This window comes from Leptopilina boulardi, unplaced genomic scaffold, assembly GCF_019393585.1.
Source record: "Leptopilina boulardi isolate dan_hultmark-lab unplaced genomic scaffold, ZJU_Lbou_2.1 LbouV2_30, whole genome shotgun sequence".
Taxonomy (NCBI): Eukaryota; Metazoa; Arthropoda; class Insecta; order Hymenoptera; family Figitidae; genus Leptopilina; species Leptopilina boulardi.
The window spans coordinates 1,695,289-1,709,745 of NW_026137863.1; the positions used below are offsets into that span (position 1 = coordinate 1,695,289).

Consider the following 14,457-nt stretch of genomic DNA (forward strand, 5'->3'; position numbering starts at 1 on the left):
TTTACTATATAACTAAAATATTAGTCCCATAACTAAAATAGTAGTCCTACTAAATAAATTTGTAGTTTTTTTTTACTATTAATTAGTAATTTTTTACTGTAAATTAATAACCGTTTTGATTAATTTTTAGTCAAAATATAACTAATAATCACGGAAAAAAATCTTCACCTGGAAGAGCGATAAGTTTCGCTGGAACAGTTAAAATATAGCGAAAGTTTTTGCTATTCTACAGAAATATATTGCTGTTCCAGAGAAAGTTTTCTTTCCATGATTAATAGTAAAAAATGACCAATTGATAGTACAAAATGAATATAATTTATAGTAGAAAACTACTAATTATTTTTGACTTGTTTTTTAGTTAAAAAATAACTGTTAATAAAAGAAAACTACTATAATATTGGTAGTAGAAAAATACTAATTGGTTGGAGAAAACTACTTTTGACTAATTTTTACTATAAAAAAAATAATTGTTAGTAGAAAATTACTAATTATAGGTTTTATTGATTTTTTAGTAAAAAAAATAATTAATTGTTAGTAGAAAAACTAATTTATTTATTAAATTTTATTAATTGAAGGAACCTAACAAAGTGAATTAGTAGTATTCTACTAAGAATTAGTTTTTTTTTTTTACTAAGAATTAGTTATTTTTTACTAAGACCTTGTAGTAAATAAAATTCAATTCTTTTAACATATACAATTTTTTTTTAATTTCAGGAATAGTACTTTCTAATACAGGTGCAGGTGGTATACCTGTTGGTATTGCACTAGCGAGACAAAGACTGCAGCATCAGGAAACGTCCACGTCATCAATGCGTAACGTCTCTCTGAGTCATCATACTTCTCATCATGCGAGTTATCATCACTTCCAACCTGACAATTTTGGTAAGTTTTGATATTGTACTATTTTTATTATATAATAGTTATTAATATTGTGGGGTTTAAAAAACAATACTGTTTTAATTTAAAAAATCATAACACTACCAAAAAAAAATTTTAAATCATTATTGGCCAAAACGAAAATAAAATTTATTTCATTCAAATAAACAAAGGAAAATAAATTCAAATTTTTAGAAGCAAATTTTCAAAAAATTACATTGGCAAAATAATTGCTCGGGAATACCACCAAAAAAATAGTCAAAAAGTTTGAAACAAAAAATGTATGGCGCACTTTTTGATTGGTCCAGCGGATGCTGAGCTACACTAGAAAACAAATTTGGAAAAAATTTAGAAAAATTAAATTTGCGAGATAATCGCTCAGGAATACCACCAATAAAATAGGGAAAAAGTTTCGAACAAAAAATGTATGGTGCACTTTTTGATTGGTCCAGCGGATGCTGAGCTGCATTAAAAAACATTTTGGAAAAATTTTTGAAAAATTAAATTTTCCAGATAATTGTTCGGCAATACCGCCAAAGTCTTTAGCAAAAAGTAGCGAACAAAAAATGTATGGCACACTTTTTGATTGGTCCAGCGGATGCTGAGCTACACTAGAAAACAAATTTGGAAAAAATTTAGAAAAATTAAATTTGCGAGATAATCGCTCCGGAATACCACCAATAAAATAGGGAAAAAGTTTCGAACAAAAAATGTATGGCGCACTTTTTGATTGGTCCAGCGGATGCTGAGCTGCACTCAAAAAAATTTATGAAAAATTTTTGAAAAATTAAATTTTCCAGATAATCGTTCGGCAATACCGTCAAAGTCTTTAGCAAAAAGTAGCGAACAAAAAATGTATGGCACACTTTTTGATTGGTCCAGCGGATGCTGAGCTACACTAGAAAACAAATTTGGAAAAAATTTAGAAAAATTAAATTTGCGAGATAATCGCTCCGGAATACCACCAATAAAATAGGGAAAAAGTTTCGAACAGAAAATGTATGGCGCACTTTTAGATTGGTCCAGCGGATGCTGAGCTACACTCAAATAAATTTTTGAAAAATTTTCGAAAAATTAAATTTTCGAGATAATCGTTCGGGAATACCGCCAATAAAATAGGGAAAAATTTTCGAAAAAAAATGTATGGCGCACTTTTTGATTTGTCCATGGGATGCTGAGCTTGATCAAAATATGTCACAAGAATTTGGTTATACTACTAAAATCTTAACCCGGAAGTATGGTTACATCATAAAATATTTCGCGCATAAAAAAATGGAGATTTTTTCTTGGTATTGAAATTTATAACTATATTTATTAGTTTCCTTTTAATTAGAATAGATTGAAATATATTTCTATAGATGATAATCCTTGAGATAAATATATAGTTAAATTTTGAATATTTCTTATGATGGTTTATTAGGGCTATAAGCATTATTATCCTCTGGCATAGAAATAAATATAATGCGCTCGTGAATGTAGTCGACCCTGAGAGAATTCTTCATGTATATAATAACGAAGCGGATCTAAAATCTAATATCGCGTCGATATAATAGTTTTGTCAGTATTGTTATAGACATGATGCAGTAATATGACTTTTAGTTTCTTTCTTTTGTTCCTCGTTTCGGTTTTTTGTCACACCGAGAAAAAAAATTTCTTTGATTCAAAGAAATCAATTTCTTTGACAAATTTTTCTTTGATTCAAAGAAAATTTATTTGTTTCAAACAAATTATTTTTGATTCAAAAAAAAATTTATATTCGTTTCAAAGAAATTTTTTATTTAATTCAAATAAATGTTTCTTTATCTCTATATGTATCAATATATGTTAAAATTTCTTTGATTTAATGCAAATTTCTTTGATTTAATGAAATTTTCTTTGAAAGTAAGAAACTTTTTTTGTTTCAAAGAAAATTTTACTTTTAAATGAAAGAAAACAAGTCAAAGAAATTGGTTTCTTTAAATGAAAGAAATCTTTTCTCCTGCTTGTAAAATATGATAATGATATAAATTTATAATGATATATAAAAGAAGCTATTATCATACAGGAAGAGATAAATTCGAAGGAACGATTTCATTAGTCAAAAACTTGACATACTCTTTAATTAATCTCTTTTATATGGGAGTGGACGTAAATATTTCAATTAACGATGACGAAGACGGTGATGAGAGAGATTGAGAGAGAGAAAAGAGAGAGAGAGAGCTTTTCCAAGCTGAAAAAAGGTTGATGTACTCGCGCGCCCGTATATGCAATAATATGAAGATAGTTTGTGTTAGGCACACGATGGCAGGTCGAAGAGAGAGAAAAAAAATGAGAGAGGGGAGGGAAGGGTCATCGGGTAGTCGTTAAATGGACGTATTATGCATCGTGTATAGCAAGCTTTGTAGTGGTTTGTTCATGAAAGTGAGAGTAATGATCCATGCTAGAGTTTATTACAAAGGTAATGTTACCTCGAGAATGAGAATATATTGGAGGAATATCATTTTGAATTCGCGCGTACCTATGTAGTTTCACGAGGTCGATTTGTAAACTCGATTTGAAAATATAATTTACCTATATATATATGTATAGCAATATTTTTTTACGAAAGTTTTATAGATAAAAATTAGTATAAAATTTTACTAATTTTTACTATTTTTAGTAAAATTACTATTCGATTTAGTAATCTTTTTTTTAAATTATTAAAAAAAATAACAAAAAATTTGTAGAAATTTTCACTAATTTTAGTGAAATTATACTATTTTATTTATTATTAATTTTTTTTTACTGTAGTTTTAGCGAAAAATTACTAAAAAAAAGTAGGAATTTCCATTTTCCATTTTCCAATTTCCAATTTTTAGCGAAATTACTATGTGATTGATAGTATTCTTTTTTTACTGAAGTTTTGGTAAAAAAATGATTGAAAATTAGTAGAAATTCTCACTAATTACTATTTTTTTTTACTAAATTTTTAGTAATGACTAAAAATTAGTAGAAATTTCCACTAATTTTTAATAAAATTACTATTTGATTTAGTATAAATTAATTTTTGCTGAAGTTTTAGTAAAAAACTATATTAATAATATGTATATAGGAATTTTCACGAATTTTTAGCAAAATTACTATTTTATTTAGTATTAATTTTTTTTACTGAAGTTTTATTAAAGAAAAACAGAAGGTAAGGAATTTTTCCTAAGTTTTAGCAAAGTTATTATTTGATTTAGTAATCTTTATTTTACACACTAAAAAAGAAATCTTGATTTCAACCTATTTTTGAGGCTGAATTTAAGGTGTAAACGGAGTCAGACCAATTAAAAAAGGACAGACTTATGCAAAATATATGGGCTTAATTTAAGGTGTAAACGGTTTAAGACTTTGTTTTTACTGTGTAGTTAAGTTTTAATAAAAAAAAAAGACTAAAAATTATTTGAAATTTCTTCTACTTTTTAGCAAAATTAATATTTGTTTTAGTATTCTATTTTTACTGAAATTTTTAGTAAAAAACGACTAAAAATTTGTAGAAATTTTCACTGATTTTAGGAAATTTACTAGTATTTTTACTGAAGTTTTAATAATGACTAAATATTTGTAGAAATTTTCACTGATTTTAGTAAAATTACTATTTAATTTAGTATTGTTTTTCGTTTTTACTAAAGTTTTAGTAAAAAATGATTAAAATTAGTAGAAATTACTTATTTTTAACAAAATTACTATTTGAATTAGTATTCTTTTTTTTACTGAGTTTTTAGTGAAAAAATGACTAAAAATTAGTAGAAATTCTCACTAATTACTATTTTTTTACTAAATTTTTAGTAATGACTAAAAATTAGTAGAAATTCTCACTAATTACTATTTTTTTTACTAAATTTTTAATAATAACTAAAAATTAGTAGAAATTCTCACTAATTACTATTTTTTTTTACTAAATTTTTAGTAATGACTAAAAATTAGTAGAAATTTTCTCTAATTTTTTTTTTTTGGTAAAAATTACTATTTGATATAGTATAGTAAACTTAATTTTTACTGAAGTTTTAGTAAAAAATGACTAAAAATTTTTTTTTCTCCCCTGTATATATATTAGCTTTTCTTATTAGCAAAAGCGTCAATTGAGCGAATCAAAAAAAAATATATATATCTATATAAAAAAAAAATTAAAATTCCCCAATCCGACCCTGATTATCTGGTTCTAACAATCTGATTTGGCAAGATTTAGGATCAGCATGTGAGACTCATATAAGAGTGTAATGGTCGAAAGGAGACTCGATTCCCCCGAGGGGGGGAGGTGGATGTTGGGGGTGGGGTGAGGTGTGGGGGCAAGGAAGAGGAGAGTGAACTAGATGGGAGGTTTGACGTAGAGAGAAGAAGGAGGAGGAGGAGAAATGGGAGTTAAATTAGGGGTTGGAGGGGTATTAGATTAGAGTGTTGGTGGTGGGGGGAGAAGGAGAGAAACTACGAGTAGGAGGCTATATATATATATATATATATAAATTGTAAAAAGTAAGTGGGGGAATTTTTGCAGGTTCAACCACGGCCATGGCAATGGGAGGAACAACGTTGGTGCATTGCGGCCCTGGAGGGGAGGATCGTACCTCCCATTTGGCTATTCCCACTGGAGGCGGATTACCGCCCTCTTTAAACGCCGCCCTCAATTCAAGTTTGAATTCCAACTTGGGAAGCATTGGTGCAGCAGCGGCAACTGCCGCTTCTTGGCCCCCAACGCTGTGGCAATATCCAGCCGCTGCCGCCGCCGCTGCTGCTGCTGCTGCCGCCGCAGGTGAGGGCAACCATTTTTTTTTTTAATAATTTTTTTTTTTTTTGATTACCTGATGGAAAAATTGAAACAGCGATAAGTTTCACTGAAATAGGGAAAGTTATCGCTATTCTAGAGAAATATATCGCTGTTCTAGATAAAGATTTTATTCGGTGGGCAATTCAATTAAAAATGGAGGATACGGTAAATTGATAATTTACGGAAACAAAAATTTTTATCTGGAACAGCGATATGTTTCTCTAGAATAGCAAAAAAGAAACTTTCGCTGTTTTAGTGAAATATTTCGCTGTTCCAGTGAAACTTATCGCTGCGTTGTATAGGTGAAGATTTTTATCCGTGTTTGGTAGAATAATTGTCAAAATTTTTGGTTAAATAAAAATTTGGTTCCTTTATTTAAGTTTAATTTCGGTTAAATGGAAATTCAGTGAAATTACACTTCGGTTAAATATAGAAATTCGGTTAAATGAAAGTTCATAGTAAAATGAAAATTTGGTTAAATGAAGATTTAGTAAAATGACAAATTGGTTAAATAGAAATTTGGTTTAATGAGAATTCAGTAAAATGACAATTTTGTTAAATAACAGTTTGGCTAAATGTCAATTAGGTAAAATAAGAATTTGGTTAAATATTAGATTAAATGACAATTCGGTTAAATATTAGTTTCGGTAAATGACAATTCGGTTAAATATTATTTTGGTTAAATAAAAATGCGGTTAAATATTGTATTATTTACATAAAAGTTCAGTAAAATGGCAATTTGGTTAAATAAAAATTTGGTTAAATCAGTATTCAGTAAAATGACAGTTTTGTTAAATAACAGTTTGGCTAAATGTCATTTAAGTAAAATAAAAATTCGGTTAAATATTAGTTTGATTAAATGACAATTCAGTTAAATAATAGTTTGGTAAAATAAAAATTCGGTTAAATATTAGTTTGATTAAATGACAATTCAGTTAAATAATAATTTGGTTAAATGACAATTCGGTTAAATATTAGTTTGGGTAAATGACAATTCGGTTAAATATTAGTTTGGTTAAATGACAATTCGGTTAAATATTAGTTTGGGTAAATGACAATTCGGTTAAATATTAGTTTGGGTAAATGACAATTCGGTTAAATATTAGTTTGGTGAATGATAATTCAGTTAAATATTAGTTTGGTTAAATAACAATTCGGTTAAATATTAATTTGGTTAAATAAAAATACAGTTAAATATTAGTTTGATTAAATGATAATTCGGTAAAATATTAGTTTGGGTAAATGACAATTTGGTTAAATATTAGTTTGAGTAAATGATAATTCAGTTAAATATTAGTTTGGTTAAATAAAAATACGGTTAAATATTAGTTTAATTAAATGACAATTCAGTTAAATATTAGTTTGGTTAAATGACAATTCGTTTAAATATTAGTTTGGTTAAGTGCTAATTAGGTAAAATATTAGTTGATGACAATTTGGTTGAATAGAAATTATTAAATGAAAATTCAGTAAAATGACAATTCGGTTAAATAATAATTTGATTAAATGCGTCAATTCGGTAAAATAAAAATTCGTGTTAAATGGAATTTGAGTAGAATAATACTTCGGTTAAATATTAGTTTGCTTAAATAAAAATTTGATTAAATTAGTTTAATGAAAATTCGGTTAAATATTATAGTTTAGTTAAATGACAATTCGGCTAACTGGAATTTGAGTAAAATGACAATTCGGTTAAATATTAGTTTAATTAATTGAAAATTCGGTTAAATATTAGTTTGGTTAAATAAAATTTCGGTTAAATATTATTTTGGTTAAATGACAATTCGGCTAAATATTTTTAAAAAATATTAAAATTTTTTAAATATTGTTTTAAAGAGTAGAATACAATTTTCTGAATGGCATTAGTTGAATTATTTTCATAATTATTTATAACAATATATTATTTCTCTCTCGTATATACGGTGACCGAGTGACATTTTTATTATATCGGTCTCATATCGTTTTGAAATATTCACGATAATAAAGAAGCAATTTTTGTCTCTTTTCTTTTAAATGGAGCAAAAGTTTACATTCTTATATCAGCCATTTTAATTATTTGCCAATTATTGGTTTTTTTATAAGTTTAATTTTAAAAATCATTCAATTTAATACCAAGTTACAAAAATATATTTCTTTTTAGTAAAAAGTATATATATAAAGTATTTTAAATTGTGTCTATATAAAATTGTATAATTGTCGAGAGAAATTTTTATTGAAATATTTTCGTTTTTCTTTTTTTAGCAATGCCAATGGAACCAGTTGGATTTCCACAAGTTGGAGTTGGTTTACAATTAGTTAGAGATCCAACAACGGGACATCTTCTACTTATACATTCTGCTGGTAAATTAATTTTATTTAAATTTATATAAATATAGGGACTATATTCTATAAATTAAGAATATAATTTTTAAAATGCGGCTTTGGTAAACTGAAATTTTTTTTTTTTTTTTTTTTTTTTTTTTTTTTTTTTTTTTTTTTATTTTTAAAATCGCGGTTACTTGACTATTTTGAAAAAAATATTTTTTTGAACCAAATATAATTTTTATTTGAGTCAATTAAATACAAAAATTATTGATTTAAATATACTGTTTATTTGATACAAATAGAAATTATTATTGATACAAATAAAAATTTATTTGCTACAAATAAAAGTTTATTTGGTAAAAATAAATTTATTTGGTAGAAATAAAAATTTGTTTGTTACAAATAAAAATTTGATAAAAAGAAATTTATTTGGTAGAAATAAAAATTTATTTGATAGAAATAAAAATTTATTTTCTATACAAATAAAAATTATTTTATAAAAATAAAAATTTATTTAATGCAAATAAAAATTATTTTATACAATTAAAAATTTTTTTTTGATACACGGAAAAAAAATAAAGTAACTTTTACTACATTACAAAGTAAAAGCTAAACTGTCCGGAATTTTTGTGCATTTCTTGCAAATTTTGTTTCGGAAGTAGAAAAAATTACTTCTGAAATAGTAAAATTTACTTTGGAAATAGCATATTTTTCACTATTTCCGGAAAAGAATTTTGTTGCAAATTTTGTTCCGGAAGTAGGAAAAATTACTTCTGAAATAGTAAAATTTACTCTGGAAATAGTATATATTATTCACTATTTCCGGAACAAATGTTGACAAAAATTCCATACAGTTTAGGATTTACTTTGAAAGTGAAAAAAAGTAATTTTTGTTTTTTATTTTTCTCTTACAAATAAAAATTTATTTAATACAAATAAATATTTATTTGATAATAAGTTAAGTCATAATAGTCAAGAATAAAAAAAAAAAAAAATATTGAAAAAATATTAGCTCTGGCGTAACTAAATTTTTCAAAGAAAAAAATCTCGTTTTTAAACAAATAAGTTATCTCGTAAAGAATCTATGCCTTTCAATTACAATTACAAAATAGTTACAATTTATAAAATAATGTTATATATCAACAACGTCTATGGTTTTTTTTTTTTTTTTTTTTTCTTCCTTCATTTTTTTGCAAGAATCATTAAAAATGTTAAGTAACTCATTTAGCGCCAATCACTGATGTGTATGGTTTCCATTTTGGTCCATATAGTAGGAACTTGCCGTGTGCGTCGATCGTTTCTTTTTTCAATGCTCCTCGCAATCTCATTATGTTCGTACGAGACTCCATTTATTATCACATTTATGGCTGCCGTATAACTTGCTTGCTATGTGTTCACCCTCTTGTTTAAAGGTTCTCTCTCTTTCTCTCTCTCTCTCTCTCTCTCTCTCTACCCTATATATATATACCTTCCACTTTCTTCTCCCCCTTATTTCTCTCTTCCTCTTTCACTCTATTTCTCTCTTTCTCTCTCTCTTCTCCACTTGAATACCTACGTTTTTTTTTTTCTTTGTTCATACTCATCGTTTGAGTGGATTCAACCGCGATTTTGCACCGAAGAAATGGGGAAGTCATGTTACAGAATCTCCTCTTCGAATTATGGCTTTGATTTTTTTTTCTTTTTTTTTTTTTTTTTTTTTATAAGGAACGAATTTTCTTAGTCGAAACTTATTCTTTTGTTTCGAAATTATCGTTCGCATGAATGAAGCCATAGAAATCAATTTATATATTATGATTCGGATAAGAATGTATTTTTTCTTTAAAAAAAAAAAAAAAAATTTAGTGGCAAAAATATTTTTTAGTGATAAAAATATTTTTTTCACTGTCGAAAATTGATTAAATTAAATTAATTAATTTTTTAAACGAAATTAATTTTCGAAACAAAGTTAATTATTGAACCAAATTAATTTTTGAACCAAATTTAATTTTTGGAACAAAATTAATTTTTGATCCAAATTTAATTTTTAGAACAAAATTAATTTTTGAACCAAAATTAATTTTCGAAACAAAGTTAATTATTGAACCAAATTTAATTTTTGGAACAAAATTAATTTTTGAACCATAAATTTAATTTTTGAACCAAATTTAATTTTTGGAACAAAATTAATTTTTGATCCAAATTTAATTTTTAGAACAAAATCAATTTTTGAACCAAAATTAATTTTCGAAACAAAGTTAATTATTGAACCAAATTTAATTTTTGGAACAAAATTAATTTTTGAACCATAAATTTAATTTTTGAACCAAATTTAATTTTTGGAACAAAATTAATTTTTGATCCAAATTTAATTTTTAGAACAAAATTAATTTTTGAACCAAAATTAATTTTCGAAACAAAGTTAATTATTGAACCAAATTTAATTTTTGGAACAAAATTAATTTTTGAACCAAATTTAAATTTTGAACCAAATTTAATTTTTAGAACAAAATTAATTTTTGAAACAAAATTAATTTTTGGAATTTAAGAAAATTTTATTTAAATATATATATATATTATTTTATTTTTTCAGAACAAATGCAACAGGCGGTTGTATGGCCAAATTATCAAAATCACAGTAACAATAATGTGGGACCACCTCCGCTACTTCTTCCACCACCACCGCCACCTTCTTTGCAACTTCTTGGCGATATTAATGGAACACGATTAGTTCTTGCTGACAACAAGAGAAAGCAACAATCCAGTCTTCCAATTGTCAAAATTGAAGCTGATTGTGGAAACAGTCCAACTGCCATTATCAGTAAGAAAATTTCATCAATTTCATTCCATTTTTTTTTTTTCATTCACATTTTTCAATTTTTATTTATTTATTCATTTATCACTAAACAAAAAATCATTGAATCATTTTTCATTGATAAATTTCTTTTTTTAATTAATTGGCAAATTTTTTTCGATATTTTTTTTTTAAATTATGATTTTGTTTTTTTTACATTAATAATTCGTATTTTTATATTTTTGTATATTTTTTTGTATTTTAATATTTTCGTATTCTTATATTTTTATATATTTGTTTTATATTTATTTATATTTTATTAATTTATATTTTATTTATTTATATTTTATTTATTTATATTTATTATTTTTATATATATTTGGTATATTTTCCTATATGATTTTTATAATACGCATTTTAATTTGAAAATTGATTTTAAAATGACGCATGTTTTATTTATGATTTTGAGATTCGTTACTTTACGTTTACATATTATTCTGAAACATCCAAGGTTCTAGCGCCGACTCTTATCTACTTGTAGCATCGACCGAATCATCAAAGCAACTGCAGACAGTATCATCGATGACGGGTGCATTAGTTCCGGATACTCCCTTGGTTACGACTCTACATTATTATCCTCATACACCAGCTTTAGTACAAATAAATCAAACAGAACCCACACACTGCAGATCTCAGGTAAATTTCAATTTCAATCAAGTGCTGCGTGCGCTTACGCTTTTTTTCTTCCTTTTTTCATTTTTAAATTATTTCTCCATTTTTCAAAATTTAATTCCAATACTTTCACAAAAAGTTATAAAACTATTTACAAATAATTAATTTTTTAATTATTAATTAATTTTCGCTTGCTTTAACAAAATATATTAATGCAGCTCTAATCTAACACATTTTGGTGATTTGTTTTTTTTTATTTTTTTGCTCCAAAAAAAAAAAAAATAGCGAAATGCATTTCTTTCGAAGGCAACATCACCGGTTTCCTGTTTAACACCACCGCCGGAAATATCGATCCACGCAATCGATGCACCGGAAATAATGCCCGTTGGCGTTCAGGACGCCTCAAATCAAACTGAAGCCTCCGAAATTGATGAGGATCTACCATTGATTGAACCAATTGTTAAACAAGAACAAACAATAAATAATTCATCATGTCAATTACAAACAACGACAAATCTTACAAATTTTGAAATTGTCTCATCAACCCCGGAGAAAATTTGCAATGTCGTAAGAATAACAACAACAAGTGTTAATTTGGGAAAAGTTGATAAGGCTGAAAATACAATTATTAATATGGCTGATTGTACAAAATATTCAATTGCACGCGATGGTAGAACTGTAACTTCAATTGATAGAACAATTGAACATGTTATTAATTGTCATGAGGAACGTAGAGAATTTATTGAGACCAGTGATCCAGAGAGACGAATTGAAAATGATGATGAACGAATTAGAAATGGTCCAAGAATTATTGAAATTACCGAGGAAAATTGTGATAGCTTTCATGAGAATTTGGAATTTTTCAGCCGAAGAAGGGATCGAAAATCATATAATGCCGAAGATCTCATTGATCAACAAAAAGAAAACGAACCCGTTGAACAGGTAATTTATTTATTTTTCAAAACTAATTAAAATGTTTAATTAAATTTAATTAAAAAATTTTTTTTTTACAGCCAAATTTAAAAATCGTTGAAGAATCCCAAAAGGAGAGAAATTTAGAACTTGATACTTGCAATGATTTATTATTAGATTCAAGAGAAGAAAAAATCGAAAGTCAAACTCAAATAAAGTCCTTTGATATGCCGTCAATTGACGACGATCACGAGGAAATTAATCTAAAACAAGAGAAGGAGACAAAATCAATTGATCCCATTAAAATAACACCGGAAAAAATTAAAAAACAAATACATCAAGAAAAATTTCATCCAGGTATTGAAAATGTCGTTGAAAAATTAAAAAAACACGCAGAAGCCATTTTACATGATAACGAAGTGAAAACAAAAGAATTGGAAACAAAAAGTTGTGAGACTGGAAAATTACAAAATCGATTGAAAAAACTTATATTAAAATCATGTGAATCTTCTTATGAAAAAATTGATTCTTCACATTCATCAGAAACTGAAAACAATAATAATAATAATAATAAAAATAATAATAAAGAAATTAACAATGAAGACGAAGAAGAAGAAAAGAAATTTGTTTTTACAACTTCTGATAATGATGATGAGAAAAATTTGAAAAAAGATAAAATAAATGTCGATTTAAGTGGATTGGAATTATTATCAAATAGTATTGAACAACTTGAACATTTAAAACCAGAAAATATTGTCATTGAATCAGAAAAATCGCCAACAAAATTAAAAACAATATCAACACAGCATAATGAAAATAATAATAATGTTGATAGTCCATTGGGTTTATTGTGTGCACTTGCCGAACAAAGATTTATGGAAGAGGTTGCTGAGCCAAAAAAATTTGATAATTCTGAAGAATTATCACAAGCTGGACAATTATTATTGAATCTTGGTAAAGATTTTACAATGAAAAATGAAAATTTAATGGGTGAAAAAAGAAAATATTCAAATAATGACGATTACAAGGGTTTAAAACGATTAAAAACTTATGCTTCGCGTCATGAAGAAATTGCTTTTCAACAAAAGGAGAATGCAAAACGTAATATTGATTTTTCGAAAATTCATGACACAAATTTGGTGAGAAAATTAAATGACGATGTGGAAAATGAAGAAGAAGAGGAAGAAGAGGAAGAGGAAGAAGAAAATGAAGAGGAAGAAGAAAATGAAGAGGAAGATGAGGAAGAAGATGATGATCATGATGAAGAGAAGAAAAATAATCATCAGATTGCTGAATTTAATCATCATCAGTATAGTACACTTGAGGCGAAAATGGAAACAAAAAAATTCCTTCGTAGAAAAAGTCACGCGGATAATGAAGTTGATTTTCCGAATATGGATGCAATGGAATTGGATATGAGAGTTCGAATGGCGGATATTCAAAGGCAATACAGAGAAAAGCAAATGGAATTATCGAAGCTTACGCCGAAAAAAGAGGATAAAAAGTCATTCATTAGGGGAAGAAAGAAGAGTCAGTCTTCCTGGTAAAAATTTACTTTATAGTTTAGAATTTTCTTTATTTTTCTCTTTAGTATTAATTTAATTTGTATTTTAATCCAATTTTAATTTAATTCAATTTAAATTAAAATTCAATTTAAATGAAAAATTTAACTTAAATTAAAATTTAATTTTGATTTAATAAGTAGGAAAGTTATTAAAAATTCAGTATTCGCATTTTTTTGAAAATAAAAATAAGTTACTAATTTAAAATATTAAAAAAAAACTCTTTGCTTTGGATTTTGAAAATTTGTGTGTTTTTTTTTCTTTTCCCCAGTTCGGAGGGTGGAATAATGTCTCCCACAAGACATGTGGATCATTTGGAAACATTGGCAAAATCTCCTTTGCATTCAATTGAAGACACATCGTTAGTGACTCAAGATGTGCTGACAAAATGTAACGCAAATTTGAAAAAAATTAATGAACCTCGAAGTCATATTAAATTATTGGATAATATACCAAGTATTCCACTTGCAGTAACACCTGTGGATTCTCCAATTACAACACTTTCAACGGCAAATACTGTCCAAGAGGACGAGGATAATAGATCAACTGTAAGTTTTTTTTTATTTATATTTTGAATAAAAAATAAAATTTTGTTT

At 26.3% G+C, this 14,457-nt stretch overlaps 1 protein-coding gene and 1 long non-coding RNA gene across 6 annotated transcripts in view; one reads left to right on the top strand and one right to left on the bottom strand.

The window, feature by feature from the left end:
* LOC127282478 (uncharacterized) overlaps positions 1–14,457 on the top strand; it is a 107,327-nt gene that overhangs the window by 83,953 nt on the left and 8,917 nt on the right. The window contains exons 7-15 of one of the 5 annotated variants that reach the window (XM_051306742.1): positions 715–882; positions 5,372–5,626; positions 7,883–7,981; positions 10,515–10,742; positions 11,227–11,411; positions 11,673–12,329; positions 12,401–13,842; positions 14,133–14,251; positions 14,333–14,409. In XM_051306742.1, coding sequence (XP_051162699.1) covers positions 715–882; positions 5,372–5,626; positions 7,883–7,981; positions 10,515–10,742; positions 11,227–11,411; positions 11,673–12,329; positions 12,401–13,842; positions 14,133–14,251; positions 14,333–14,409 — 3,230 coding nt within the window. Of the gene's footprint in view, positions 1–714; positions 883–5,371; positions 5,627–7,882; positions 7,982–10,514; positions 10,743–11,226; positions 11,412–11,672; positions 12,330–12,400; positions 13,843–14,132; positions 14,410–14,457 lie in introns of all 5 variants that reach the window. The other 4 variants (XM_051306737.1, XM_051306738.1, XM_051306739.1 and 1 more) reach the window with 4 other exon arrangements.
* Positions 1–14,457, bottom strand: part of LOC127282482 (uncharacterized) — a 57,974-nt gene that overhangs the window by 8,839 nt on the left and 34,678 nt on the right. The window lies entirely within an intron of this gene.